Genomic DNA, 27,706 nt, shown 5'->3' with positions numbered 1-27,706 from the left:
TTCCCTGATCTGGATTTCATGGTGGCGCAGGTGGCGCAGCTCCTCATATAGTCTTCTATAGCTGCTTTCATTTTTGGCCACCAGAATTGTCTCCTAGTCAAATGGAGGGTTTTCAAAAACCCGAAGTGGCCTCCAAGCCAAGAGTCATGACTTTTCTGCAGTACTGTGAGTCGCATATTGGCTGGTACATAAATCTTGCTCCCCTTCCAAGCCAGAATTTAGGGTCAAGTTCGTTAGGTTGTCTTTGAGCCAGGCATCTGTGGTAAGGGCTGATTTTATTTCGGTCAATAACCTGCCCTCTGGGAGGTTGGCATCATGGCGCCCGAGCATGAGCTTGACCCACTGGTTGGGTTTCGGAAATCATAGTGTGCACTATCTCCTCTCGTTGGCTGTCAAATTGGGGTTTCTCGATAGGGCATCAGCTAGTAGGTTCTGCCCTCCGGGATGTATTTGAGGTTGAGGTTGAAGTGAAACCGCTTGAAGTATTGAGCCCATCGAACCTGTTTAGGGGAAAGCTTTCGAGGGGTCTTTAGGGCCTCAAGGTTCTTGTGGTCTGTCCACACTTTGAACGGTTCTTTAACCCCTTCCAGGAAGTGCCTCCAGGAGAGGAGGGCCCACCATACTGCAAAAGCTTCTTTTTCCCAAACTGCCCACCTGCGTTCTGTGTCCATTAACTTTTTAGAAACGTAAGCGCAGGGCATTAGTTTGTTTTGGGCATTCCTTTGCATTAAGACAGTTGCTACTGCCACATCACTTGCATCTGCTTGGACCACAAATGGTTTATTTGGGTCTGGGTGCTGGAGAATGGGTTCCTCCTTCAGTAATACAAACTCCAAAATCTCCACCCTCATGACCCCTCTGCCGGTCACATGCTCCAATTCTAAACCGTCCCATGTCAAAGCATCACTCCAGCCACTTCTTCTGCAGATGCGAACCCAGACTGACCTTGACCGGCAGGAAGAATGCGGTTATGTCTAATCATCCCTTGTACTATGCTCTAAAGGAGTTTCGGTTTAATGTTAAGGTTCCAGAAAACCCCTCCTGCAGAAAAGACTCCGAAGCCATTTTCTTTCAAAGTTCTTTTACTAGCATAGGTAAACTGGCACAGTTGGATGAAAACCGAAACTGGGGATTCTGGTTCCTCCCTCAATAATACAAACTCCAAAATCTCCACCCTCATGACCCTTCTGCTGGTCATAAGGGCCTCTGGTGGCGCAACAGGCTAATGCAGCCTATTATTAACAGCAACTGCTTGCAATATTGCAGGTTCAAGTCCCACCAGGCCCAAGGTTGACTCAGCCTTCCATCCTTTATAAGGTAGGTAAAATGTTGTTGGGGGGCAATAAGTTGACTTTGTATATAGTATACAAATGGATGAAGACTATTGCTTAACACAATGTAAGCCGCCCTGAGTCTTCGGAGAAGGGCGGGATATAAATGCAAAAAAAAAAAAATACGCTCCAATCCTCAACCATCCCATATCAAAGCATCACTCCAGCCACTCCTTCTCCAGATGCGAACCCAGTCTGACCTTGACTGGCAGGAAGAATGCTGTTATGTCTAATCATCTTTTGTACTACCATCCTCCTCCCCACGTTTCCCACAGAGGAGAAAGTGGCAGCGTGTGGAAGCCTTCAGCCTAGTATGGCTTCCAAAGCTGACACTATGCAAGATTAGGTTAACAACTCTTAATGCCTTTTTGGCAATGTTGTTACAGTGGGCTCTGTCACTTGAATCTTTAGAAATGAGTACTCCAAGGTCCTTGACAGAGTGAGAGTCATCTACAAGGTCATGTCCATCTAATTTGTATTTTACGTTTGTATTTTTTTTTTGCCAATGTGCAAGACAGCATTTGTTGGTTGAGATTTGAAATTGCCACTTGTTAGACCAATCTGACACATAGTCAAGGTCTTTTTGAAGGGTATTTGCGTTGTCGGTGGTCTTGAATAGTTAACATCATCAGCGAAGAGAACGCAGTTGCTTTTAATATGATCGCAAAGGTTATTTATGTAAAATATGAAGAGTGTTGGACTTAAAACACTGCCTTTGGGAACACCACTATTAACAGGTACAGGATTTGATAGAGCGCTTCCTATTTTGACCATTTTTATCTGTTTGACAGGAAGGCAGCTATCCATTTATGTAGGAGTCCAGAAATGCTATAGGATTATAAGTAATTTAAAGTTTTAGTTTTAGAAGTAGGGATGCTAGTGTGCCAGCTCAAACCGGATTCCAGGCTCTCTGTCCTTCTTCAACTGTCAATTCCCCCTCCCAATTTCCCATCATAAAAGTATACAGCAGCTTGACCATTTGTTCCCCCCTTGTTCCCCTCCCTTCCCCCACTGATGATGGAGGGCCAGGGAGGCGCAAGCTAAAGCTGGTGGTTCTGAGGAATGTTATTCTGGATGTCTCAACAGGATTTGTTTTGATCCCAATTCCGGTCGTAAACTGAGGATTCCTCAGAGAGTACAATAATATCGGCTAATAGAGTTTACCAGTTGCTGGGATGGGATGGAGGACAGCCTGCTTTCATGTTAAGCCAAGACTGCAAATCTGCAGCCTTTGTAGCTGGCCGAGGTGAATTAATCTGAATTCTTCAATATGCAGAATTCACATTTAAGTCATTTTAACTTAAACTTTATGGAACACCTAATGACATGCACATCTCTGTGGGAAAAGTTTTCCCTTAATCCTTCCTCTTTAATCTGGGTCTTGAAGTAACAGCTCTTTCTCAGTTCCATCTGCCAATAGTCTTGTCGGCCCATTTCAGTCAGGCATTGTGTAGGATGCTCCAGAGAGTGCAGCAGAGGTGGTATTCAGCAGGTTCTGACCAGTTTGGAGAACTGGTAGTGGAAATTTTGAGTAATTTGGAAAACCGATAAATACCACCTCTGACTGGCCCGCCCCCATCTATTTACTGCCAACTGAGTCCCAGCTGATCAGGAGGAAATAGGGATTTTGCAGGAATGGGGAGGGAATGGAGATTTTACAGTATCCTTCCCCTGCCACGCTCACCATGCCACGCCCACCAAGCGATGCCACACCCACCAAGCCATGCCCACAGAACTGGTAGTAAAAAAATTTGAATCCCACCACTGGTGTGCAGGCTCCTGCGGCTGGTTAAAGGCCAAGCCAAGTCACCCATTGCCAGCAGGGATGCCCTTAGATCTGCTGGCTATCAGGACCAAAGAGTTCCACATCAGCCACTTGTTGTCCCATGGGATGTTCGTGGTTCAGTCTGTCCCACTGTGAAGGGAAGCTTGTTTTGCTTTAATCGCTTTAAACAATCGCTCCCAATTCAGAAGCCACAACTATTCTCCAATGTGTTCTGTCCATCGCCTGGGTGCTGTGGTGTGGGTGTTCCTTTCCAACAGTTTTAAACAACCTGGATAAGACAATTGTTATCGTCTGCCCTTATTGAGTCTGTCATTTGCACCTCTATAACTGTCTGGTTCGGTTCTGCAACCCAACAAGAAAAACACAGACTTCAGAGGATAATTAGAACTGCAGAAAAAATAATTGCTACCAACCTGCCTTCCATTGAGGACCTGTATACTGCACAAATCAAAAAGAGGGCCGTGAAAATATTTGCAGATCCCTCACATCCTGGACATAAACTGTTTCAACTCCTACCCTCAAAACGACGCTATAGAGCACTGCACACCAGAACAACTAGACACAAGAACAGTTTTTTCCCGAAGGCCATCACTCTGCTAAACAAATAATTCCCTCAACACTGTCAGACTATTTACTGAATCTGCACTACTATTAATCATTTCATAGTTCCCATCACCAATCTCTTTCCACTTATGACTGTATGACTATAACTTGTTGCTGGCAATCCTTTTTTTTTTTTTGATGAATTACGCATGTCCAAGATGGCGCCGCGCCGCTGAACGGGAGATGCGGCGACGGGCCTCTTCTGGACCCGACCGGGCTTGGGGGGGTCTTTTTGGGAACTTGGACCCCCCGCCCGGGTAGAGGGCAGTGTGCTCAGTCAGGGGAGGGGTAGATTGGGGCTGGGCGGCTCCGGGTCGCTTCAGGAGGAGCCCCGGAGTGCTCTCCCCCCAACGGCGATGGCCCAGTGTTTTCCAGTGGCGGCGGCCGCGGCCGGGCTTTTTCGGATTCTCCAGCGGCGGTGGTAGCAGCCGGGCTTCGCATGGCCTCGGGCTTCGCATGGCCTCGGGGAGAGCCCCCCAACGGCGATGGCCCGGCCTTCTCCAGCGGCGGCGGCTGGGCTTTTCCGGATTCTGGATTCTTCGGCGGCGGTGGCGGCGGCCGGGCTTCGCATGGCCTTGGGGAGAGCCCCGGAGCTCTCTCCCATCATCGACAGACCATCGTCGGTGATGGCGGCCTGGCCTGGTCTTTCCCACCGATGGTGGCGGCGGCGGCGGCGGCTGGGCCTTCAGTAGCGCCGGTGGCGGCGGCGGCCGGCTCGGCGTTTCCTTGGGAGGAGCCTGGAGCTCTCTCCCCCCCAGCGGTATGGTCATCAGTGGCGGCAACGGCGGTAGCGGCGGCCTGGCCTGGCCTGGCCTGACCGGTCTGGAGACGGCCTGGCCCGACGGTGGGCCGCTGGGCCCGGCGAACTGGCCTGGGGGTCGGAGCCGGTCGTGTGGCCCAGCGGGCCCAGCGGGCAAGTGGCCTATTCCAGCGGCCTATTCCAGTGGCCTGGTGGCCGGGCCGGCTGGGTGGCCTAACTTGGAGATCGCAGGTGGGCCCGATGGAAGCCTTGCTGGTGTCATCTGGAGGCTGTCCTCGGGCCTAGTGGACGTCCCCTCTATCATCTTTACCACCTAAAGGATGTCTATGGACCGCCTGCAGGGTGGGACCTTTTTAAGACCTTTTTAAGATCCTGCTCCCCCCCCCCGGACTTTGGGAGAGACATGGCTTAGTGGCTGAGCGGCCTGGCCTAGTGGATGCCCCTGGCCTAACAGTGTAACAGCTTCCCCCTTCCTCCTTTAACCACCCCTCGGGACTGTAGAATGAGGGGTTGGTGAAACTGACTGAATCATGGTGGTGTTATTCATCTACCGCCCAAGAACTATTTCTCAACTGTTCTTACCCGGAATTGCCGGAATTATCAATTATCATCTTGATTGGTCCAGGATGGGCTTGTTTGCCGGACTCTTATTATGCGGACATTCACAGCGGCTGACCTTCTTGCCCTGCGAGATTCCCCTCTCTCGCAGGTTTGGCCCCCTACACTATCGAGGACCCATCTTGAGAACGGGTTTTGGAACCCCGAGAGGTGGCATGCCAAAAATAGGAGACTTAGAGGATTTTTAATTAATTGTTTTAACCGTTTTTTTAAGGGGAGTCTTAATGGGAATTTTAATGGGGGGGGGTGGATGGGTGGGGGGAAAACCCATCAGGGAGGGGGCTAGGTCCACCATGTGTTCGTGGTGGTAACTTAATAGGTCCTGCGGTTGTGGTGAGGGGTGTCGTTCCAGTTTGTCAGGGTCGAGCTATTACTACGGTAAGTGGGAGAGGCAGATATGACGGAAGGGGGGGGCCACATCAGGTTTCGGGGGTTCGCCCTCGCTGTTTACGAGCGATTGCGTGCTCCGGCCCCCCAGGAATTTCCCGTGACCCGAGTGGCCAGAGTAATCGGGACCTGGGCCTTCGGCTGATGTTATGTAATGCCAGGTCCGCGGTTAATAAAGCCCCCCTGATTTCAGATCTTATTCAGGAAGGGACCGCGGAGGTTATGGGCATTACGGAGACCTGGTTGGGCACCGAAGGGGGGGTCCCCCTAGTGGAGATGTGCCCACCAGGTTTCCGAGCATTCCATCAGCCGAGGGCCCAGGGTAGGGGTGGAGGGGTGGCGGTTATTATTAAGGAGAGTCTCGAGCCGAGGGAAACCACTGTGCCTCAGATAGCTGGGTGTGAATCCCTCTACGTGAAGTGGGGTCATAGGACTCAGGTGGGCTTGTTGATCACGTACCTGGCTCCTTGCTGTGTGACTACAGCCCTGCCTGAGCTGTTGGAGTTGCTGGCTGGGTTGGCAGTTGAAACCCCCAGACTGTTGGTCATGGGGGATTTCAATTTGCCATCAGCCGGCGTAGCATCCTCGGCAGCTCAGGAGTTCATGGCTTCCATGACGGCCTTGGACCTGATTCAGTTAATTGACGGCCCTACCCACGTCGGGGGAGGCACCCTAGACCAGATTTTTATCTCTGGCCAGTGGTCTAATGATCTGGTTTTAAATGATTTAGTTGTTGAACCTTTGTCATGGTCAGATCATTTTCTCCTTCGTCTAGACTTTCTGACCGCTACCCACCACCGTAGGGAGACGGAACCAATGCGCTGGTTCCGTCCCAGGCGCCTGATGGACCTGGAGAGGTTCCTGACGGAGCTTGGGCTGTTTCCCGAGCACCTGGCACACGACTCGACTGAAGAACTAGTTGCGGCCTGGGAACGGGCCGCGGCTGGAGCTTTGGACCGTGTCGTGCCTTTGCGGCCTCTGACCCAGCGTCGGTCTCAACCAGCTCCTTGGTTCTCCGAGGAGCTGAGGGAGATGAAGCGCCGGAGAAGACGCCTAGAGAGTGCCTGGAGATCCAGCCGCTCTGAGGCTGACCGGACACTAGTTAGGTCCTATAGTAGGACCTACCTAGTGGCAATGAGGGTTGCGTTCCTCGTTCCTCCCTCATTGCGTCGGCAGATAACCACCCGCCGCCCTGTTTGGGTGACCCGCCGCTCCTTCAACAGGAGGCGGAGGACCCCTACAAGGCGTGCCGAGGAGTTTAACGGTTATCTATACGACAAAATCGTTCAGCTTCGGGACGGATTGGATCAAAATTGGGTAGATCCAGGCGAGGGTTCTGAGGCCCGTCTTGTTGAGGTGGTTTGGGATGACTTTGATCCTGTGACTCCCGAGGACATGGACAGGTTGCTGGGTAGGCTGAACGCCACCACATGTTTACTGGATCCGTGCCCCTCCTGGTTAGTACTGGCTACTCAGGAGGTGACACGAGGCTGGCTCAGGGATTACAAATGCTTCTCTGCGGGAGGGGTCTTTCCGCGGCCTTGAAAGAGGCGGTGGTGAGACCCCTCCTCAAGAAGCCTTCCTGGACCCAGCTGTTTTAGGAACTACGGCCAGTCTCAATCTTCGCTTCACGGCGAAGGTTGTAGAGAGTGTGGTGGCATGTCAGCTACCCCAGTACCTGGATGAAGCTGTCTATCTAGACCCGTTCCAGTCCGGCTTCCGGCCCGGATACAGCACTGAGACAGCTTTGGTCGCACTGGTGGATGATCTCTGGAGGGCCAGGAATAGGGGTTACTCCTCTGCCCTGGTCCTATTAGACCTCTCAGCGGCTTTTGATACCATCGACCATGGTATCCTGCTGCGCCGGTTGGAGGGGTTGGGAGTGGGAGGCACCGTTTATCGGTGGTTCTCCTCCTACCTCTCTGACCGGACGCAGACGATGTTGACAGGGGGCAGAGATCGACTCCAAGGTGCCTCAAGTGTGGGATGCCGCAGGGGTCGATTCTCTCACCCCTCCTGTTCAACATCTATATGAAGCCGCTGGGTGAGATCATCAGTGGCTTTGGGGTGAGATACCAACTGTACGCTGATGATACTCAGCTGTACTTTTCCACCCCGGGCCACCCCAGTGAAGCTGTCGAAGTGCTGTCCCGGTGTCTGGAAGCCGTACGGGTCTGGATGGGGAGGAACAGGCTCAAACTTAATCCCTCCAAGACGGAGTGGCTGTGGATGCCGGCACCTCGGTACAGTCAGCTGCAGATGCGGCTGTCTGTCGGGGGTGAATCATTGGCCCCGATGGAGAAGGTACGCAACTTGGGCGTGCTCCTGGATGGTCGGTTGTCCTTTGAAGACCATTTGACGACCGTCTCCAGGAGAGCTTTTTATCAGGTTCGCCTGATCTGCCAGTTCCTTCCTGGACCAGGATGCCTTATGCACAGTCACTCATGCTCTCGTTACCTCTCACCTGGACTACTGCAATGCTCTCTACATGGGGCTCCCCTTGAAGAGCACCCGGAGACTTCAGCTAGTTCAGAATGCGGCTGCGCGGGTTATTGAGGGAGCGTCTCGGAGCTCCCACATAACACCTATCCTGCGCAGACTGCACTGGCTACCTGTTGTTTTCCGGGTGCGCTTCAAGGTATTGGTTATCACCTTTAAAGCGCTCCATGGCTTAGGACCGGGCTATCTACGGGACCGTCTACTGCCGGCCTCTATCTCCCATCGTCCGGTACGTTCCCACGGAGAGGGACTCCTCAGGGTGCCGTCAGCCAAACAGTGTCGACTGGCAGCCCCCAGGGGGAGGGCCTTCTCTGTGGGGGCTCCGACCCTGTGGAACGAACTTCCCCTCGGACTTCGACAATTACCTGACCTTAGGACCTTTCGCCGCGAACTTAAAACTTATTTATTTCGTATGGCTGGACTAGCCTGATTTTTATTTTTATGTGATGGGTTTTTAAAGTTTTGTGATTTTATGGGGGAGTATGTTATTTTAACATTTGGGCATTTAAATTAGTTTTTTAAGGGATGTTTTTAATTATTGTGTGTATTTGTATTTTATCTGCCTGTTCACCGCCCTGAGTCCTTCGGGAGAAGGGCGGTATACAAATTAAAATATTATTATTATTATTATTATTATTATTATTATTATTATTATTATTATTATTATTATTATTATTATTATGATTTATATTGATATATTGATCATCAATTGTGTTGTAAATGTTGTACCTTGATGAACGTATCTTTTCTTTTATGCACTGAGAGCATATGCACCAAGACAAATTCCTTGTGTGTCCAATCACACTTGGCCAATAAAAAAATCTATTCTATTCTATTCTGATCTGTTTCCCACTTTTAATGGCTGCCAGGTCTTGGTCTCCACAGTCAGAGAGTCCAAATTGATGACCTGGCCTTTGAAGCCATTCATCAAAAAATTGCTTAGAACGCATCACTTTCATCTAATGACATTGTTTGCCCTTGGATTCTTGTAGCAGCCCAAAGCTCCACTTTGCTGCTTGATTTGAATCCCCAGTGATGCGAATCTTCCTTTCTGGAGCTTGTTGTGCCCCACCCTCTTTTTATGCCCATTAATTACACCGACTGGGAATTCAGGAAAGATGCTCAGTTAAATAGATGCAGTTGGCTCATCGTTCTTGAATGGGGAAGACAGTTTGGAGGGCAACCAGCAGGGCATCTGGGTGCAGAATCAGATTAAACAAAAGTTGATCGCCTTGTTTGAGGCCCGGTGTCATGTGAACAGAGATAACCTTTGGGATTTGGGGAGGGGCTTACTGCCTCCTTTATGGATGACCTTTTCAGGAATCTTGGAGAAGAGGAGGAGGAGTGATGTGTAGTGTCGGTGTAAATCAGATTTTGCTATCTCTGTTCTGTTTTCATTTATATTCTGGACCTAGTTTCACTTGCTTTCTACTTAACTTTTACAACACTTTGGATGCTGCTGCTTACCCCAGAGGAAAGGATGTAATGGGTGTCTTACAAGGTCCCCATCATGCTGAAAAGCGAGCTGGGTCAGTGCTGGGTAGGCTGCGCTGCTTGATAAGCAATCTGGCAAGGTAACAATTTAAGTACAGATTAGCAGCATCATACACAGTGATACTGGAGTGAAAATTGGCAGTGGAGAGTGCGCCGTGGTGGAGATGATGGTAACCCTTCAAAATCCAGGTCAATGACTTTGATGAACAGCTGGAGGTGATAGTGGGTTTCTGGCCCAAATACAACTGGTTCTGATTGCCACACTGTAAGAAAGAGGCTGAAGAACTGGAAAAATGGTGGAGAAGGGAGAAGAAGATGGTGAAGGGCCCAGAGGCTAAATCTATAATGAAAGTTAGAAGAAAGATGCCAGTTCCATCACTGGAGGTTTTCAAGCAAGGGTTGGCAGCAACCTGACTGGAATAGTCAGAGGACTCCTGCCATAGGCAGGGGGTTGGACTAGAAGACCTCTAAGGTCCCTTCCAATCTTCCATGGTTGGATTCACAAATCCGCCTCCCTTGCCAATGAAAGGAGCCCTCTTGAAGTGGGATAACTAGGAGATCAGCGTCGGGTCTTTTGCGTCGGGTCAGACAGCTCCGGGACTACGGGGCGCCCACAGCCCGCCTCTCTCCTAGACGGCTTGCGAGGGGCCGGCTGCCCTTATCACACCGAGCCGCTCGGCGACCGCGCCAGTACAGGTGCGACAGGAAGACGAAGGGAGGAGCCGCGGCCGGGCCCCCGCCCAGAGTCCCAGCTCGTCCTTGTGGCTGCCCCGCCTCTCCCCCGGGCAGAGCCGGCGAGGACGCCCTGCTCTCAGCCCCCGGCGGCTGAGCCCGCAAGCGCAGCTGCTTCTACGGAAGTGCCACCCGCGACAGGCACCGGGTCGCCCGAGGGCAGGGCTTGGCCGGAGTCGCGACCGCGGAGCTCGCAGAGCCACGCTCCACTCGGCCGCCGGCCGGACCCCCGTCAGGCTGCTTTCGGGCTCTGTCCGGGGGCGCCAAGGGACGGGGCGGCCGTCTTGCGGAGCGCCCACCCGGCTCGGCGCCGGGGTAGAAGCCCTTCCTGCTGCCGGTGGAGTTTCGCGGCCGCTGGGCTCCGCAACGCTCCCGTGGGCCGGGCGAGGCGGGGGAGGCGGAGGCGCGCCAGGAATGTGCAAAGCGAGCGGGAGCGCCTTCTGGCTTTCTCTCAGCCGTCGCCGCCGGCCGACTTCGCTCCGCTTCCCCTCCGCTGCTGCCCTGGGTGGAGCTTCGCACTCGCTTCGAGGTGAATCAGGCGCCGGGAGCGCCGGGGGTGGGGACGAGCCAGCCGAGCGCCGGCCAGCCCCACAGCCTCTGAGCGCGACGGCGGCGGCGGCGGCGGTAGCAGCAGCAGCAGCAGCAGCAGCAGCAGCGGGCAACCCGCCACCTGTTCGGCAGGAGCAGCCGCCGGCCGGCCCCGAGACTCCGGGAAGGTAAGGCGTGTGCTCGCAGGGCTGGATCGGACGTCCGAGATGGTCGAGGGGCAGGCGAGGAGGATCTTTCCTCCCCCGCGCAGCGCCGTCTCGCGTCCGGCTGGCCGGTCCCCTTTCTCCCGCGGCAGGGAGCCTCCGCGCCGGCGACCCCAAAAGGGGCTGGGGGCGAGGCTGGAACTTCGGGAAGAGCGACGCCTTGCGGAGTTCGGAAGTGAGCGAGGGCGGGGAGGGGCCGGCGGAGAGGCCGGCGGCGTGGTCCAACTGGTCCCGAGAAAGGGCGGCGGGTGCATCTCGCGCGCGACCAGAAGCCCATGAACTCCGCCGGGCCCTGGGCGAGCGCAGCAGGACTCGGCGTGCTGGCCCGCCCGGTAGCCTAAGCTGCCCAGGCAGAAGACCGGCGGCCCGGGGGAGCTGCTGCTTTTCCCCTCCCCCCCCCGCATCCTCGGCGCCATGCGTGCCCACACCTTCCCCAGCGCTCGCTGTGCCAGCAGTACCCAGGACGTGCTGGGGCAGGCAAGTGGCTGATGGCAGTCCTGCAGAGCCGCGTGAACCAAAGCGGCCCTGCCAAGGGAGCGATTGGTGCCTCTCCAGCCTTGGGCTGAGTCCCAGCCCCATTTGCAGAGGTGACTTCAGGAACTTCACTGGAAATGCAGTGGGGCTGCCCCTAGAATTCCTGCCACTGAAGAAAGTCAACCTGGTGCTTGGATCCCATCTGGGGAAACTTTCTGCCAGAGCAAGCTGTGTGATTCTGATTTAATTCTCCTGGGTTTACTGTGATTACGCCAAGTGCCTGATCTTCGGACCTTTCGCCGTGAGCTGAAAACACACTTATTTATTCAAGCGGGACTGGCTTAATAGTTTTATTAAATTTTAATTGGGGTTTTAGTACTTTGGGGTTTTGAATTTTAAATTTTAAATTTTTTTAAGGTTGGCCATTTTTCTAATATGCTCTGTTTTTAGTTTGGTGTTTTAATTGTATATTTATCATGTTTTTTATCTTCTGGCTGTACACCGCCCTTTATAAAATAAATAAATAAGATTTATGGACTGATACCATCTCACAAAATGGAGCCTGATTTGAGTGTGTGCTATGGGACAGTCAGCTAGGGAAAGGTGGGTTTCTCAGGAGAAGAACGGGAAGCTTTCAACCCTGGAGCTGAACTTTAGCAACTCCCCTTTGTCTCTGCCCTACTTCCCAGGCCCTGGGAGACTGGGAGCGTCCCTGTTGCAGGCCAGGCAGGAGAGGAGAGGCTGGCTGATGCAAGCCAGGCTGAACGCCTGTTCCCTACACAGCCAACCTAAGGCTGGAGCTGAGGCCCTTGGGAACTTTGGGGAGCCCCCCTGGGCTCACACACTGCTGCCGACTATGCGGATCTCTGCAGTTCTCAGGCAGCCCTCCGTGGTGGCCAGCAGAGGCCTTCCTCGGACCCGCTCCTGGGAGCCCTCTTAGAGGAGGGAGCTCAGCTGCCTTCTGGCTTTGGTGCTGGAGCACAGCCAGAGGCCTTCAGGGGAGGAGGAGGAGCAGGAGCAGGCTTCTCCTTGGTGGAGCTGGGTGCGGCCAAAGCGGCCAAGCTGGTTCAGCAGGGTGAGGTAGGTAAGCTGGGAGCAGGAAGGCTGTCGATGCAGAAGCAGGCAGTGACAGGCTCTGCTGGGCAGGCTGGAGCAGGAAGGGAGGGCAGGCTGCATTTGAGGGTTGAGTCCTGGTAAGGGCAGCATGGCAATGTCCTCCTGGTTGCCTCTCTGCAGAGCTGAGAAGGGTGGCTGGCTGGGGAGACTGCCAAGTGGGTAGCACCCAGGACGAGAGTGGCTGCCTGAGGGTGCATGGGCAGGCTGGCTGCCTTGAGCTTGCCGTTCTCTGGGAAGGAAGTTGAGGGCTTCACTCCCAGCTGCTTGTTTCCTGGAGCAGGCCAGAGGCAGCCCAGTAAGCACCTTGTTTCCAAGCTGAGAAAGGTCAAAACCACCAGGATCATTCAATGGCCCCCTCTTATATAGCAGATAGTAGAAGCTTGGGTTTTTAAAACTAGGACAGTAACTGTTGTTAATAGAATAGCTTACTGAGTTCATGTTTTAATTTTTAGTTCTGCATTTTTTCCAAGTTAATTATCTACTCACTTCCCCTGAAGAGAATGTTGTAAACGATCCTTGACCGTTCCCTCTGAGCAGTCTGGAGCGTCTCTGGAAGGCTTGGCCAGTCCTGGGGGCTTTGGGGCACTGCAGACCATGAGACACTCTCACCCACCTCTGTCCAGGAACAATGGAGAGGGCAGGCTGCCTGGGGCGGGACAGGGAAGCTGAGACAGATAAAGTTGGCAAGGGGCTCTGTCTTGCAAGGGTTTGGCCTGGGACCTTGAATCTGGGCCTGTGGTCACATTCAAGAGCACTTCAGCCTTGAAGGCTCACAGGGTCACTTTGAATTGTTGTTTAGGAGACCCTGGAAATCACTTTGAGCTCCTGGAGTGCAGCCAAGATAGAAATCTAGTGAAGGAAAAGAGGGTTAGGGCTTGCTTCTGGCTTCCTGGGAAACCTTAGCTAATACCTCCAAAAGTAAATAAGTGATGGGGTAAGTCTGATGGTTGATAAAAGTGAATGGGAGACTAACTATAATTACCAATCCAGTAGAAAGCAGTTAGTGAAATGGGTAGCCATAGCCTTACTCTGCCAGGAGCTCCTGCTCAATCCTGGGTGCTCCCTTTGTGGAGGCCCACTCAAAGCTTCCGAAACTTTGCAACTTTTTTCTCTGCTGGAACATCCACTGAAGCCAAATATGGAAGAGGCAGAATGGTCCAAGAGGGGTTGGTTTTTTGTGCCACACATAATCACCAACTTGGGTGACTCCAAGCAGAGGAGAGAACTTCAGGGAGTATAAGGCTCTTCACTCTGCTGTTTGTGGCCTTCAACATGAGGCCACAAAAGATGATCCACTCAACAGCAATGGAATCCCTTTTATATCAACTAGTAGTGTTTGAAACTGTCCTGTAATTTTCAGAGAGAAGAAGCACCAGGCCATCTCCTTTGGAACATTGTCAAGTTCTTTCATTCTTTTTGTTCTTTTTACCTATATATACTTTTCCCTTTGCGTGTTTGTGTGTGTGTGTGGGGGGGAATTCTTCCTTAATAATGTTATTTGCTTTTATTTTTGTTCAGGTAATCAGGGTTTTTTTCTTTTAAATATAGATTCTATATGTAATAAAATGATGCTTGAATATGGAGATTCTGTATTTGTGAGCAGTACTAGAACATAATAGTTAAATATAGAAGAGTTTATTATTAGGTATTTGCTAAATGCTACAGGTCATAAAATCAATCGGGAAATTGTTGAGAAATGTGCCAAAATAAAATTTATGGATGGAGTTAGTTTCAATGTGAGAATCTAAAAATGTAGCCTTAGCATATTTAAAATGATTACGGTCAGATATTTCTTATTATTTACAGGAGACTCATTTAATGGAACAGGATAAATCTCTGCTAATGAAGGATTGGGTGGGATAGGTTTATCTCACAGACACTTTGATGAAAGCTAAAAGTGTGGCCATTTGGTCCCCAATTGATATATAACTTATCACTGATGTAAATGGGTATTATTTAATTTTATGGATTAAAATAGCAGAGATTGCAATGGCTATGGTTATGGACCAACATAAATTCTCCTACTTTGATTCAGTACATTTATGGTAAAGTGATAATAGGAAGAGATTTCTGTGAAATTTTGGTCTGGAGCTTAATAGAAACACACCTTTCTATACATTAGAGACCTTTCAGAAACCACTAATTACAATCCCATGGACTCAACATACAAACCAGCTAAAGCCTTCCAAAACATCCCAAGTAAACCAAAAGACCCAGCAGCCCCAAAAGAAAAAAAACAGGAGTCATCTACAACATTCAATGACAAGACCACAGCAGCCACTACATACTGTAGGACAAGCAGGCAGCAGAACTCATCCATGAATATCAACTAGCAGTCAGAAGACATGATGAAAACTCTTTCATTTCATAACATATGGACAGACTTAGTCATAACTTCAACTGGGAAATTGTGAGACCATCCTAAACCAAGCCAACTCCAAAAACCCTAAATTCCTGGAAACCCGGCACTCTGACAAATTGGCCATCAATGTACACATATACACAACAAAAGAACAAAGTTGGAAGGGACCTTGGAGGTCTTCTACCATGTTTCCCTGAAAATAAGACCCTGTCTTATATCTTTTTGAACCCTGAAATAAGTGCTTGGCCTTATTGCTATGCCCTCAAAAGCCCGATTGGGCTTATTTTCAGGGGAGGCCTTATTTTGGGGGAAACGGGGTAGTCCAACCCCTGCACAGGGAGAAGCCCCTATGCCATTCAACACAAGTGGCTGTCCAGTCTCTTTTTGAAAGCTTCCCCTGATGGAGCACCCAGAACTTCTGAAGGAAAGCTATTCCACTGGTTAATTGTTTTCACTGTTAGGAAATTTCTCCTTGGTTCTAAATTGCTTTTCTCTTTAATTAATTTCCATCCATTTTTTTTGTTTTGCGTTCTGGTGCATTGGAAAATAGGTTAAACCCCCCCCCTTCTTTGTGGCAGCCCCTCAAATATGGGAAGACTGCTCTCATTTCACCCCTACTCCTTCTTTTCATTGAACTAGAAAAATCCAATTCCTGCAACCCTTCTTCATATGTTTTAGCCTCCAGTCCTCTAATCATCTTTGTTCCTCTTTTCTGCACTCTTTCTAGAGTCTCAACATCTCTTTAATAATATGGTGACCAAAACTGGATGCAGTATTCTAGGTATGGTTTTAAAGTGAAATAAATAACATAACATAACAACAGAGTTGGAAGGGACCTTGGAGGCCTTCTAGTCCAACCCCCTGCCTAGGCAGGAACCCTACACCATCTCAGTCAGATGGTTATCCAACATTTTCTTAAAAATTTCCAGTGTTGGAGCATTCACAACTTCTGCAGGCAAGTCGTTCCACTTATTAATTGTTCTAACTGTCAGGAAATTTCTCCTTAGTTCTAAGTTGCTTCTTTCTTTGATCAATTTCCACCCATTGCTTCTTGTTCTACCCTCAGGTGCTTTGGAGAACAGCCCGACTCCCTCTTCTTTGTGGCAACCCCTGAGATACTGGAACACAGCTATCATGTCTCCCCTAGTCCTTCTTTTTATTAAACTAGACATACCCAGTTCCTGCAACCGTTCTTCATATGTTTTAGCCAGTCCTCTAATCATCTTTGTTGCTCTTCTCTGCACTCTTTCTAGAGTCTCAACATCTTTTTTACATCGTGGAGACCAAAACTGGATGCAATATTCCAAGTGTGGCCTTACCAAGGCATTATAAAGTGGCACTAACACTTCACATGATCTTGATTTTATCCCTCTGTTAGTGCAATATCTATATACTTGCAAAAGAGGCAATCAATAAACCAAAAAAGGAACAAAAAACTCAAAACACCTCGACCAGCAGTCAACACCCTGATGAACATAAGATTAACACCAAGATTAAAATCAGAGGAACAATAAAAAAATAAACAAGATTCCAATCAAGGAACTGCCAAACAAGCTAACAGCCCAACCAAAGAATTTCCAGGACCACCCCCACAGGGAGAGCCATGAGAACATAACCTGAGAGCAAACCCCCACTCCTTACTAGCACTGATTATGTTACCTAGTTTGTATAATGAAACATCTGCAAGCAAACAACCAAGCTCAGAGAACACCAAGGACCCCTCAATGAGGGCACCCTGAAGAGAGTTTTTCCTTTGATCTACATTAGGCTCAGGTTTCAGATGAGATGGCCTTAAACTGTTGAAGGCTTTTGAGCTGAAAACTGAACCCAGATTGGGCCTGGAATGCAACTAGCAAACATTTCAGGTCTTTCCACGCAGGAATAATTGACCTGCCAGTAAGTAATCAGATAGCCAAGATTATTGATGATGCTCAATTATTCAGGGTGATAAAAGTAAAAAAAAACTGTGAAGAGCTCCAGAAGTAGCTCTTTTTAAAAAAAATTTGTCACAACATTATATACAAGCACATACAATGAAAGGAAACAATAGGGCAATAGTTTGTTTGTTGTAAAAAAAGTAAAAAAATAAATAAATAACAGGAAGGACATTGCAATAGATGATTCTGTGTGTTAAACACAGGTCTTGTCGGAGTCGGCGGAGTTCTAAATTTTCTAATCCCAGGATTTCAAGTCTGGTGGTATAAGGTATTTTGTTGTTTTTGGAGGAGCGGAGAACTCTTCTTGTAAAATATTTCTGGACTCGTTCAATTGTATTAATGTCAGAGATGTGGTATGGGTTCCAGACAGGTGAGCTGTATTCAAGAATAGGTCTAGCAAATGTTTTGTATGCTCTGGTTAATAGTGCAGAGTTTTTGGAAAAGAAGCTACGCAAAATTAGGTTTACAACTCTTAGAGCCTTTTTTGCTATGTAGTTGCAGTGGGCTTTTTTTTTTTTTTTAAATTTGCATTTATATCCCGCCCTTCTCCGAAGACTCAGGGCGGCTTACACTAAGTTAGCAATAGTCTTCATTCTATTTGTATATTTATATACAAAGTCAACTTATTGCCCCCAACAATCTGGGTCCTCATTTTATCTACCTTATAAAGGATGGAAGGCTGAGTCAACCTTGGGCCTGGTGGGACTAGAACCTGCAGTAATTGCAGGCAGCTGCTGTTAATAACAGACTGCATTAGCAGTCTGAGCCACAGAGGCCCTTTGGCACTTAGATCATTTGATATGAAAACTCCAAGGTCTTTAACAGGGTAGGGGTCATCTGTAAGGTAATGTCCATCAATCTTGTACTTAGTGTTTGGGTTCTTTTTTCCAATATGTAAGACTGAGCAAGAGTAAGACTCTTAAGGAGAATATGTGTAGCTCAGAGTAGAAATGAAGGGTCCTTGATACTCTCTGATCTTGGTGGTTTTCTTGCAAAGTTTCATTGCCCAAACTATGCAACATCATCTGTTTATGTACGCATAAAGTTATGTGTGTTGGGGCAGACCCCTAACCTCACCCAGATGCTAATTAGGTAGAGTGTCTGTAATGGCCACAAAGAAAACCATGGAGTCTTAAGTGGAGGACTTGGTGAAAATGGGACTCTGTATGCAACAGCGGTGGGAAAGAGAAATTCCCTGTCAGAGATCATCAACAAGGAAAGGGGCTGAAAATGCTGACAACGTAATGTACACGTTATGGTGTCTTTGTAGCTTGGAAGAAAGGTGACTTAAGAGAAATATGGCTGAAGACTGAAGACTGGTTTGGAGGAAGTAGGCAGGGAGAAGATTTTGGATAGAAATTCAAATGAAGGGTCTTCTCCACACCACAGTAGAACAGTGGTAGTCAACCTGGTCCCTACCTCCCACTAGTGGGCATTCCAGCTTTCATGGTGGGTGGTAGGGTTTTGTCCAATCCTGAAGCACTTTCCTTTTTTTTAATTTAATTGACTTTTTAAAAAAAAATTCATAGCATTATTTAAAAACATTTTCATTAGGTTTTCATAAAATTCCCCGTGACAATTTAATTTTCTGAAAATATACTATTTGTATCACCTGCGCATAAATTTAGTTCACACTACGTAAGTGAAACTAAATGGCGCTATAGTGCGACCACAAACAAAAGAGCCTTGTCCCAAAATAGCTCATGCATCTCCCCCCGAACCAGTGGGCGGTTAGAAAATTTTACTACTAACAGAGATACAAAAGTGGGCAGTAGGTATAAAAAGGTTGACTACCCCTGACATAGAATTATCCTGGAGACCTCATGTCCACTGCTCACCTCAGAGGGGAGTTGGGCAGCATTAACATAGAATATCTATTGATTCTCCTCACCTTCGCAGTAGTAGAAAAACATCTTTGAGACAGGAAACTGTGTGAGGCTGTAGAAGCCCCTTCCCAAGACAGGTGTTGAAAAGCCGATTGGGCCAGCCTGGCTTCTACAAGTCTAAAACTTTTTGGGTGTGGATGGGAGAGGAGCTGTTATAATGCACCAGAAAAAAAGAAGAGAAACACTTTCTCATGCTTTGGGGACTCCTCAGAAAAGGTATTGCATTGTATATAAAAATAGCTATACTTCTACTGAAATGCAAAACCCCCCAAAAATCTTGAATGCATTTGAGTTAATGGGAAAAAAGTGACATTGCCATAGATGTAAACCACAGACCTCCCAACCAAACAAAGGAAATACTTTTTGATAGTCAGTTAACTAAGGTGTTCAGGAAGCACGCTGGAGCACTTCAACTATCCTGACATCAACTGGGAGACAAACTGCACTTAGTGGGAGACCAAACAGGCTCCTGGCAAACCCGGCAGACAACTTCGTGCCCCAAAAGGAGGAGAAGGGAACTAGAGGGTCACTATATTGAGCTTAATTCTTATTAACAGAGATAAAATAATAGAAGCGGTTGAAATTGGGGGAAGTCTGGGGGGAATGACTGTCATATTGGAATTCAACATAATACAGATACAAGCAATAGAACATCACAATCAAACTAATGTCTTAGACTTTAAGAGAGCTGAATTTAATAAACTTGGAGCTTAGGGAGGATTCCCTGGCTATAATAAACCTTCTAAATAAATACTTGTGCTCAGTCTTCTCAGAAGTAGATGCCACTAACAAACACAGGCAGGAGGTTCATACCAGTCCTGGAAGTACAGGCCAGGGCTTAATCCCCAGGCGGTTCAGTGGATTAGGAAGTTGGCTCGGTGGATAGAGTTTGGTGGTGGTTAATGGACCGCTGTCTGAACAGAGACCCATCAGAGGCGGTGCACCACGAGGCTCAGCCCCTGGTCCTGTTCTGTTCAACACATGATATAACAGAAGGGTTACTAGGTAAGGTTTGTCTTTTTGCTGGTGACGCAAAGGTGTGTGATAGAATCGTTATCCCTAGGGGTATTCATAACATGAAAAATGATTTGGTATTGCAGGAAAATTGGTCAAAAATGTAGAATGCAGCTCAACATTTTAAATATAAGATCACTTGGGGGAAAAGACTCCTCTGGCAGAGCTCAGTATTGGGGGGATACAACAGAAGGAAAAGACGTAGGTGTGCTCCTGGCAGACAACTGCAAAATGGGCAAAGGGTGTGGCCTGGCAGCTGTGAAGGCTAACCAAATTCTGGGATGTATTACTAGAGGGGGATCCTAGCAGGAAGAAGGAGGTCCTAACCCCGCTATGTAGAGCTTTAGACAGACCTCATTTGCAATACCGTGTCCAGTTCTGGAAACCCCACTTAAAAAAAGATGCTGATAAGACTGAACGAGGATTCAAAAATGGTCCAAGGTCTGAGGGACAAAACATACCAGGAGGGATTGGAGGAACTGAATATGTGGAGCCTGGAGGACAAGGAAAAGGGAAGGGGACGTGATTTAAACCGTTAAATATATTCAGGATGTGAATAAGTGTCTAGAAGACAATTTTTACAATATCAAGCAAAAATCAAGAACCACAGGGACTTAACTCTAAACTGATGGGACGGAAGTTCTGAAGTAATGCTGGAAAATATGACTTCCCAAAAAGAGTAGTGGATGCCTGGAACCAACTTCCAGCAGAGGCTAGTGGGTCAAAAAGAAACTCCAAAGAGGCAGACTTATGGTCCGTCCACTAGGTCTTCTGACATTGCTGTTTGCAAGCCTCCCTGGTCTCATGTAGGCGCATGAGGAGGCACACCCGCTTTCTCTACACCACGGAGACGTTCCCATGTGTCACTCCCCTGCGGCCTTTGGCACCTATCCCACACCACACCTGAAGTGCAAGAGCTGTGATAATATGGGAGGCTACCCAGCCAAGCACAGCAAGGCGTTCCCGTCTCCCAGGATCTGTAGGGCCAGCTTGCTTGTGCTCAGAGGCTGTGGTTTCCCCAAAGTGGTCCATGCAACATGGGAGCTGGCACCAAGCAGTGGCTCAGTTTTTCTTTTTGCACTGGCTCTTCCTAACAAGCATATAGCACACTTGGCCTAGTCACTGATTTAAGCCCTTTGTGAAGTGTTTACACAGTGGATTGAATCCTATCCTAATTAAACAGGTAGGATTTGCCAGAATGTTGAGAGCCACTGGCAGTCAAAATAAACTCTAATCATGGTTAAAACTTAACAAAGCTGCTTGAATATGGCATCATCCACCTTCTGGTCTCAGCCTGTCTCCTCTTCCACCTCAGTCCTCAGGGATTTCTGAATTCATCACCCAGGAACAGTGTTGAGAGGATCTAGTTGGGAGAGGGGAAGGCCTCTGAGATCTGGAGCACCCACAATCCCGCTATTGTTCAGGAGAGAGTCCTGGGTTTCCGTTCCCCTCAAAGAGTCTCACTTACCAGGCTGTGCCTTGAGAAATGGAGGGGGAGGGGGGAGACTTGAGGGTCAGAAGGGGCGTGCATAAGAGCACCAGCGTGCCTACCGTTCCTGTCCTAATGTTCCCTTTGGTTGTATCCAATTCGTATGGTTATTTCATGCTTATACTTATATATATTGTTGTGTTTGACAAATAAAAAAAAAAAAAAGAGAAGGGCTCTTGGAGGGTCCACCCAGGCTCTGCCCTCCTGCACCCAGGCTCTGCTCTACGACTTCCCATTTTCCTGCTTGACAGCTGCTGTTTTCTTTTATCCCGAGATGGTGGTGTAGCAATCTTTGCTTCTGCCCAAGGTTTCCCTGCTGCCTCCCCTTTTGGGGGCTTGCTGGAATTGAATCTCCTTTGTCTCTTAAAATACTAACTTAAGAGCTCGCCATGGTGCAAAAAATGCATAATGCCCATTTTGGTGAGTGGCACTTTTCACCTGGCTCAGGGATCTGCCTATCCCCCTTCAGGCCTTCTTAGTCAGGGTCTTCTTCCTGGCAGCACTCACCCACAATTATACTTCCTCTGTAGAAAAGACAGTGTGGTGTTTGAGCCACAAAGGAAGCAAGATTGCCTGGCTCAAAAGTTGGAATACTCTTTGAGCTCCACCAATGCAAGGGAGGTGCTGCAGGATGGTTTGCCCTTCTGTTAGAGAGGGGTGAGAGCTTGTTTCATAGAGAGGAGCCCCGGGACCTCGGGAGGAGGTTGCTTGGCTGGCTCCTCCAGGTGCCCACCAGCAACTGGAGAGAAAGGCAGGCTTGCCCAGAAGAACCAGAGAGCCCCCCGCCTTGGGCCTTCTCTTGCTGGTGGGCGTAGCCTTTTTTGGTGGGGATGCCTGTCCCTTGGGAGAGGGGCTTCTGGTGATAAGAGTGCAGCTGCTCCGTAAAATGAAGGGATACTGCTTGGCCCACACTTGGGGTCGCTCTGGAGAACAAGAGGGGCCATATATGTGCTCACTCAACCAACCAGCCTCTCCTTTCCCCCCACAGAGGCTTCTGCTGTCATGGCTCGCCGGTCGCAGAGCTCCTCCCAAGGGGACAACCCTCTGGATCCCAACTACCTGCCACCCCACTACAAGGAGTACTACCGCCTGGCGCTGGACTTGCTGGCAGAGGAAGGCAAGGAGAGCTACCACCGGTTCCTGGCAGAGGAGGCAGCCCCGGACTTCCTCTGCCCCTCAGAGGTTGAGCACATCACTCAGCACCTGCAGAAGCCACAGTGTGCCTCTCAGGAGGGAGGTGGCAGCACGGACTCCAGCCCACCAGATGTGGACCTGGACGGTTCCTCGGGCACTTACTGGCCAGTGAACTCTGACCTGGCCGTTCCAGAGCTGGATCTCGGTTGGCCAATGGTGTTTGGGTTCCGGGGAACAGAGGTGACTACTTTGGTGCAGCCGCCACCCCCGGATAACCCCAGCATCAAGGAGGAGGCACGCCGAATGATTCGGGCTGCACAGCAGGTGGGAGAGCGAGAGGCAGAGCTGTGAGATTGTGGTTGTGGTTGTGGAAGGCAGGGGAGATGGTGGTGATCAGAGATTCTAGGAGAGAAGAGAAGTGGGCAAGTCAGTTGGCTTTCCCCTCCAGATAATGACCTTTTTCTTTCAGTGGCTTTTGGGTTATTTTTAGTTCTTGATCTCCCCCCAGAATTGTGTGTGTGTGTTGTGTATCTATTCTGACCTGTTGTCTCCTGTTTTTGAAGAGCTCTGGAGCTGGAAGTGAGCATTTCAGTTTATGCAGCCCACTTCTCAACACAGGAATTTAGCAAAGGGGGGATTGTGTCCCCCTCCCCACAAGCAACTGGCACCAGGGTTAAATTCCTCTTTCCATTGGGATCTGACAATTTACCAGATTTGAAAAGTCTCTATGAGGGAGGGCTGGCCCACCCACCCACCACCAACAGCTTTTTTTTTTTTAGTAAAGTTTTTTATTTTATAGACAAACATACATTTAAAGCATCAACAATTCCTTCAGTGTGACTCGGTGTTTTCTTTCTGGCTCCATTATTTTGCTGTTTCTTCTTTCTTCACTTCAATTTGAATTATTACCACTACCAACAGCTTTGTGGTTGAACTACTCTGCTCTTTACGGCTGCTTTCCTAATGTTCCCCCAGAATTTTTTCTCTCTGCTCCACTTGGGAAGTTAGGAATCCAGGTTGCCTGCCTCCTTGTTCATCTCCAGGCAGGGTTCCATCTCTGCAAATTCATAGCTTTGACCACAGAGGAAAATCATTGTAGGGCTGGAAGGGATCTTGGAGGTCTTCTAGTCCAACCCCCTGCCCAGGGGTGGGTTCTACTTACCTTTACTACCAGTTCGCATCGTGCCCGTGCACTTGCGCTTGCGCTGCTTGTGCGCGCTCTTCTGAGTTTTGATGACATTTGGGTCAGTGGGCGTAGCTTCCCACTGGTTTTACCCACCGGTTCTAGAGAACCAGTCTGAACCGGGGGCAACCCACCACTGCCCCTGCCTAAGACAAGAGTCCTTATACCATCCCAGACAAATGGTTGTCCAACCATGTTTTGCCACCCTTTCCCACTGCACCATCTTCAACTTCCCTCCCCTTTGCTCCTCCATCTGGGGCTTCACTAGGGTTCCTGAAGGAGACCGGCCTCATTGCTCTCTACCTCCCTTACTCTTTCCTGCATTCTCCTGTTTGCAAGACGACACACCGAGCCGCAAACTAATCCCGCTACTCTGGTGGGCTGTGTGGAACAGAACTGAAACCCAGAAAACCGAGTTGAATAAGCTCTGATTGAATTGAACTGTGGGGGAATCCACGGGATGACCCAGAGGCCATTTTTACATCAGGCGCACTGCTATGTGACCCCTCTTCATCTTCATTTCTGGGTTTGGACTATGCTCACATGAGCGCCCTGCACCCCTCCCCCTCCAAGGTTAGATTTTTTTTCTGTCTATCAGATCCGGGTCTTCTCATGATCTCCAGACCCAAAAAGAAAGCTTATTTTGCAGTTAAGCTTGGGGACACAGACGTGAGAGCCTTTTCGAAATGAGGCTGATCCGCACTGTCTCTATGGTTGAGGGCAGAAAGGGGACACTAGGTGGTTCTCCAGTCTGACTCTGGTGGTTTGGCCAACTGGTGGTGATTTGTTTCCTGGACGTTTACCCTCCTGCTCCCCTAAATTCAGGGGGGTATCAGGAGGTCGGGTTGCTGATCTCCATGGATGGTCTCAGTTGCCCAGACTGGTACCAGATTTTTGTGTCTGGGCAAGAACAGGTCAACAGTATCATGCAGCTTGTTTGTTTTGATTTTCAGTTCATCTGTACTTCTGGAGAAGCTTATTTGGCTTCTAATGATCTCCTTTCCTTTATCTTTTGAACTGTTAGAGAATCTTGTTTTGTTTTTAAAAATATTCTACAATTTATTGTTGTATTTTATTTTATTTTTTGTAAAAAAATTATTTTTTAGACACAGACAACACAAAAAATATTTTTTTCTGAACAAAATATCTGCCAGGTACATGTCAAATCAAATTTCTTATTTTCCAATCCTCCTTCTATGCCTTCATCAATATATTTTCTCTCATTTTCCCTTTCCTTGTTTACCATCTTCTTAGAAATCTAATTGCCTTTTGCCCCATCTTTAATCTTTATCTCTAATTATACTTCTTTTCCCGCCTTTTCTCTATTCCCATTTATATCAAACCCTTTTATTCCCCCTTATTATATGTTCTAGTACATCTTCCAGTTAAACATCATCATAGGTCATATCTGTATATTACAATAACATTTTGTAAGTTAAGTATCATCCAGAGGAAAGAAAAGGGAAAGGAATATAAACAGAAATTCACTTTAAAAGATTTTACAAAATAATTTTTCCAGTATCATTATAATTAACACTCTATCTTAACCTTCAATTAACTTTTTTCATATTAAAATCCAGACTTATTAATTAGGTATTTTCTTTTTTTTCTTTTTCTTTCCCCCTCATCTTTTTCTCCTTCCTCCTCTTAAATTTCTTCAATCTCTTTATTTGTCCTGTATTTTCATCCACTCCCCTTTTCTTCCCTTCCCCCATTTTTTCTTTTCTCCACTGATCCCTAAGTCATCTCTTAGCTTTGTATTTTTTCCTCCCTTTCTACCACTCTTTGTTCTTTCCTTTCTTTTTTCTTATTTTTACCCAATCTTATTTGCAATTCTTTTCTATTTAAAATTCTCATCTTCCTCTTTTTTCTTATTATTAATCCTGATGTAACCTTCTGATTTCTCATTATAAATCTTATCCTCTCTCTCTTTAGATTCATTTAAATTTCCACCCTTATTTAAAAATTCAACATCAACATTTTTTCTTTTTTCTTCCAGTCCTCTCTCTTGCTTCATAGTTTCTTTGTTTGGTGTAGATTCCAGTGCTGCTCCAACTTCCTCTGGTTCTTGTTTTTCATATGGTCTTGTAATTATTCCTTTTATTTCTTGTCTAAAAGTCATACACATTTTTTTCATCATTTCAATTATTCCCTGCGCCATTCTGTATTTCCAAAATTGTATTTCTTTTTATCATCAAAGTCAGAGTCAGATAGCACACAGGGAAAAACCTCCCTTTCGTTTTCTCACTTGCCTTATCTTTTCAGCAGAGGAATTTTCCACAACAAATACTAGTCAATGCAATTTCCCCTTCTGCCTGAAGGTGTCTTTTTAGAGTCCACAGCCTAATCAACAATTAACAAAAGTGTCCATTTTGTTTCTTCTGTTTAAAATCACCTTTTGTCCAATTTCAGCTTTTATATATATTCCATTTAGTTCCAAATTGCTTCAATTTGAAGTCAATGTCCAAATTTATTTAGTTCCAATTTACAATAGAAGAGAAAGGTCAGAAAAATTTCACGTCTTTTCCAGATGTCCTGTCTTCTTCTTTCTTTCTTCCCCCGTTCTTATATTCCAATACTAAGTTTTAAAAGTCGCAAATTTTCCAACTTTATTTAAAGTGTTTCTTTTTGACACCCCCCCTTTTTTTAGAGGTCTATGCTTTAATTTAAAAGTTCCAGGTTTTCCTCAAATCTTAGGGTAGTGTTACTGTTTCTCTTAATTCTATAGTTTTTGTATTCCTTCTTACTTTAGCCGCTGTTCCACCGCCAAAAAGTTTTTTCCTCAGATATCAGATAGAATATTTTCATGTGAGTTGGTGTTCACTCACTCACCCGGCTTCGACAGTTCGCTCAAGTCACCGCTCCTGTTCAATTCTTTTCCAGTTGCCCCAGCTTATTGATGGCTGCCGTAGCCCCTGCCCCCGCCGCTGAGTCGGAGAGCTTTCCTCTGACCTTCGAGGAACTTGCCGGTTCCTCTCCATCAAACGAGGTGCCTCACCCTCTTCACCATCCCTAAAGGACGGTTCCAGTCTGAAGACCCCTCAGCAGCGGTTCGTCGGCCTGGCGAATATGCGAAGTTCAGCGGAGCTCGCTCTTCCCCGTCCGTCCCACCGCGGCACTTCTGGTTTTTCATCGATTTATTGTTGTATCATGCACAATTTATAGGAGCCATCATATATTTATCACCACCTATCTTTTACAGTAGTTTGTTGGAATGCTATGACATTTCCGTCCTTCCTTCCTCCCTCCCTCCCTCCCTCCCTCCCTGTCTTACTGAGCCACCACAATTCTTGATCTAAGTAAGGTATCTGACAAAGATGCATATTATACTCTACTTACAAAATGAGTCATGTGGACTACATCCACTGACATCATAACTTTCCTCCAAGGGCATCCAAGATCCCCTTGGAGGAAAGTCTCCTGTGGAAGGCCTCATTTTACCAACTCCGGGCTGTGGACAGAGTTTGCCTACAATACCTTGCTTTAACAACTGTGCCACCAGGGCTCTACAGCTAAATGGTTTGTGAGAAGGAATATGCGGGTTCCCTATTGCCACAGAGGTTGTGACCAAACCATGGGTTGAAACTGCAGGAAAGTTGATCCAGGTTATTTGATTCTTAATCACTCCATTGGGATGCAGCCTGACCCTAACCCAGGCCCTCAAGGATCCGCGTGGGAGGGATTTCCTGGAAGTGAGGGCTGTGAAACCAGGAGACTCATTTAGACCTCCCTTTCAGTGGAGGTCTTCTAACAGCAGGAGAAGGGTCATCTGTCCAAAATGGATTTGCAGATCCTGTACTCAACCTGGGAGGGACCGGATGATCCTTCCATCTGTGATTTTATGAATCCTCTTCATCCCACTTGTTTTTCTTTCTTGGAAAATAATTCCTCTGAATTTCCTAAAAATTAGTCTTTTTGCAACCTTTTGCCAGAAAATAAATTTCTATTTCTTTTAATACCTATTTATGGATCACTACTCAACTAGTTGTTAAAAAGAATTGAATTTGACTACTATATAATCAGATTTCTGCCATTTCTTCTGAAAACCACTCTGAGTCAATGACCGTCACCAATCTCATTCGACTCAGAAATCTGTTTACTGATGATGTGTGTAATGTGCAAAATTTTACTGCAGCACAAATGTTAGGC

At 47.8% G+C, this 27,706-nt stretch overlaps 1 protein-coding gene across 7 annotated transcripts in view; it reads left to right on the top strand.

The window, feature by feature from the left end:
- Nucleotides 1–10,353: 10,353 nt before the first annotated feature.
- The window catches only part of FAM83H (family with sequence similarity 83 member H), a 30,073-nt gene continuing 12,720 nt past the window's right edge, over nt 10,354–27,706 (top strand). For 5 of the 7 annotated variants that reach the window (XR_009154650.1, XR_009154651.1, XM_058178649.1 and 2 more), the window contains exons 1-2: nt 10,354–10,926; nt 22,229–22,698. Coding sequence is in view for 5 of the 7 variants with exons in the window: in XM_058178649.1 (XP_058034632.1) it covers nt 22,243–22,698 (456 nt within the window). In the remaining 2 variants the exon portion in view is untranslated. The other 2 variants (XM_058178645.1, XM_058178646.1) reach the window with 2 other exon arrangements.

This window comes from Ahaetulla prasina, chromosome 3, assembly GCF_028640845.1.
Source record: "Ahaetulla prasina isolate Xishuangbanna chromosome 3, ASM2864084v1, whole genome shotgun sequence".
Lineage (NCBI taxonomy): Eukaryota > Metazoa > Chordata > Lepidosauria > Squamata > Colubridae > Ahaetulla > Ahaetulla prasina.
The sequence above is the reverse complement of the archived record's forward strand: the minus strand, read 5'-3'. Positions and strand labels throughout refer to the sequence as shown.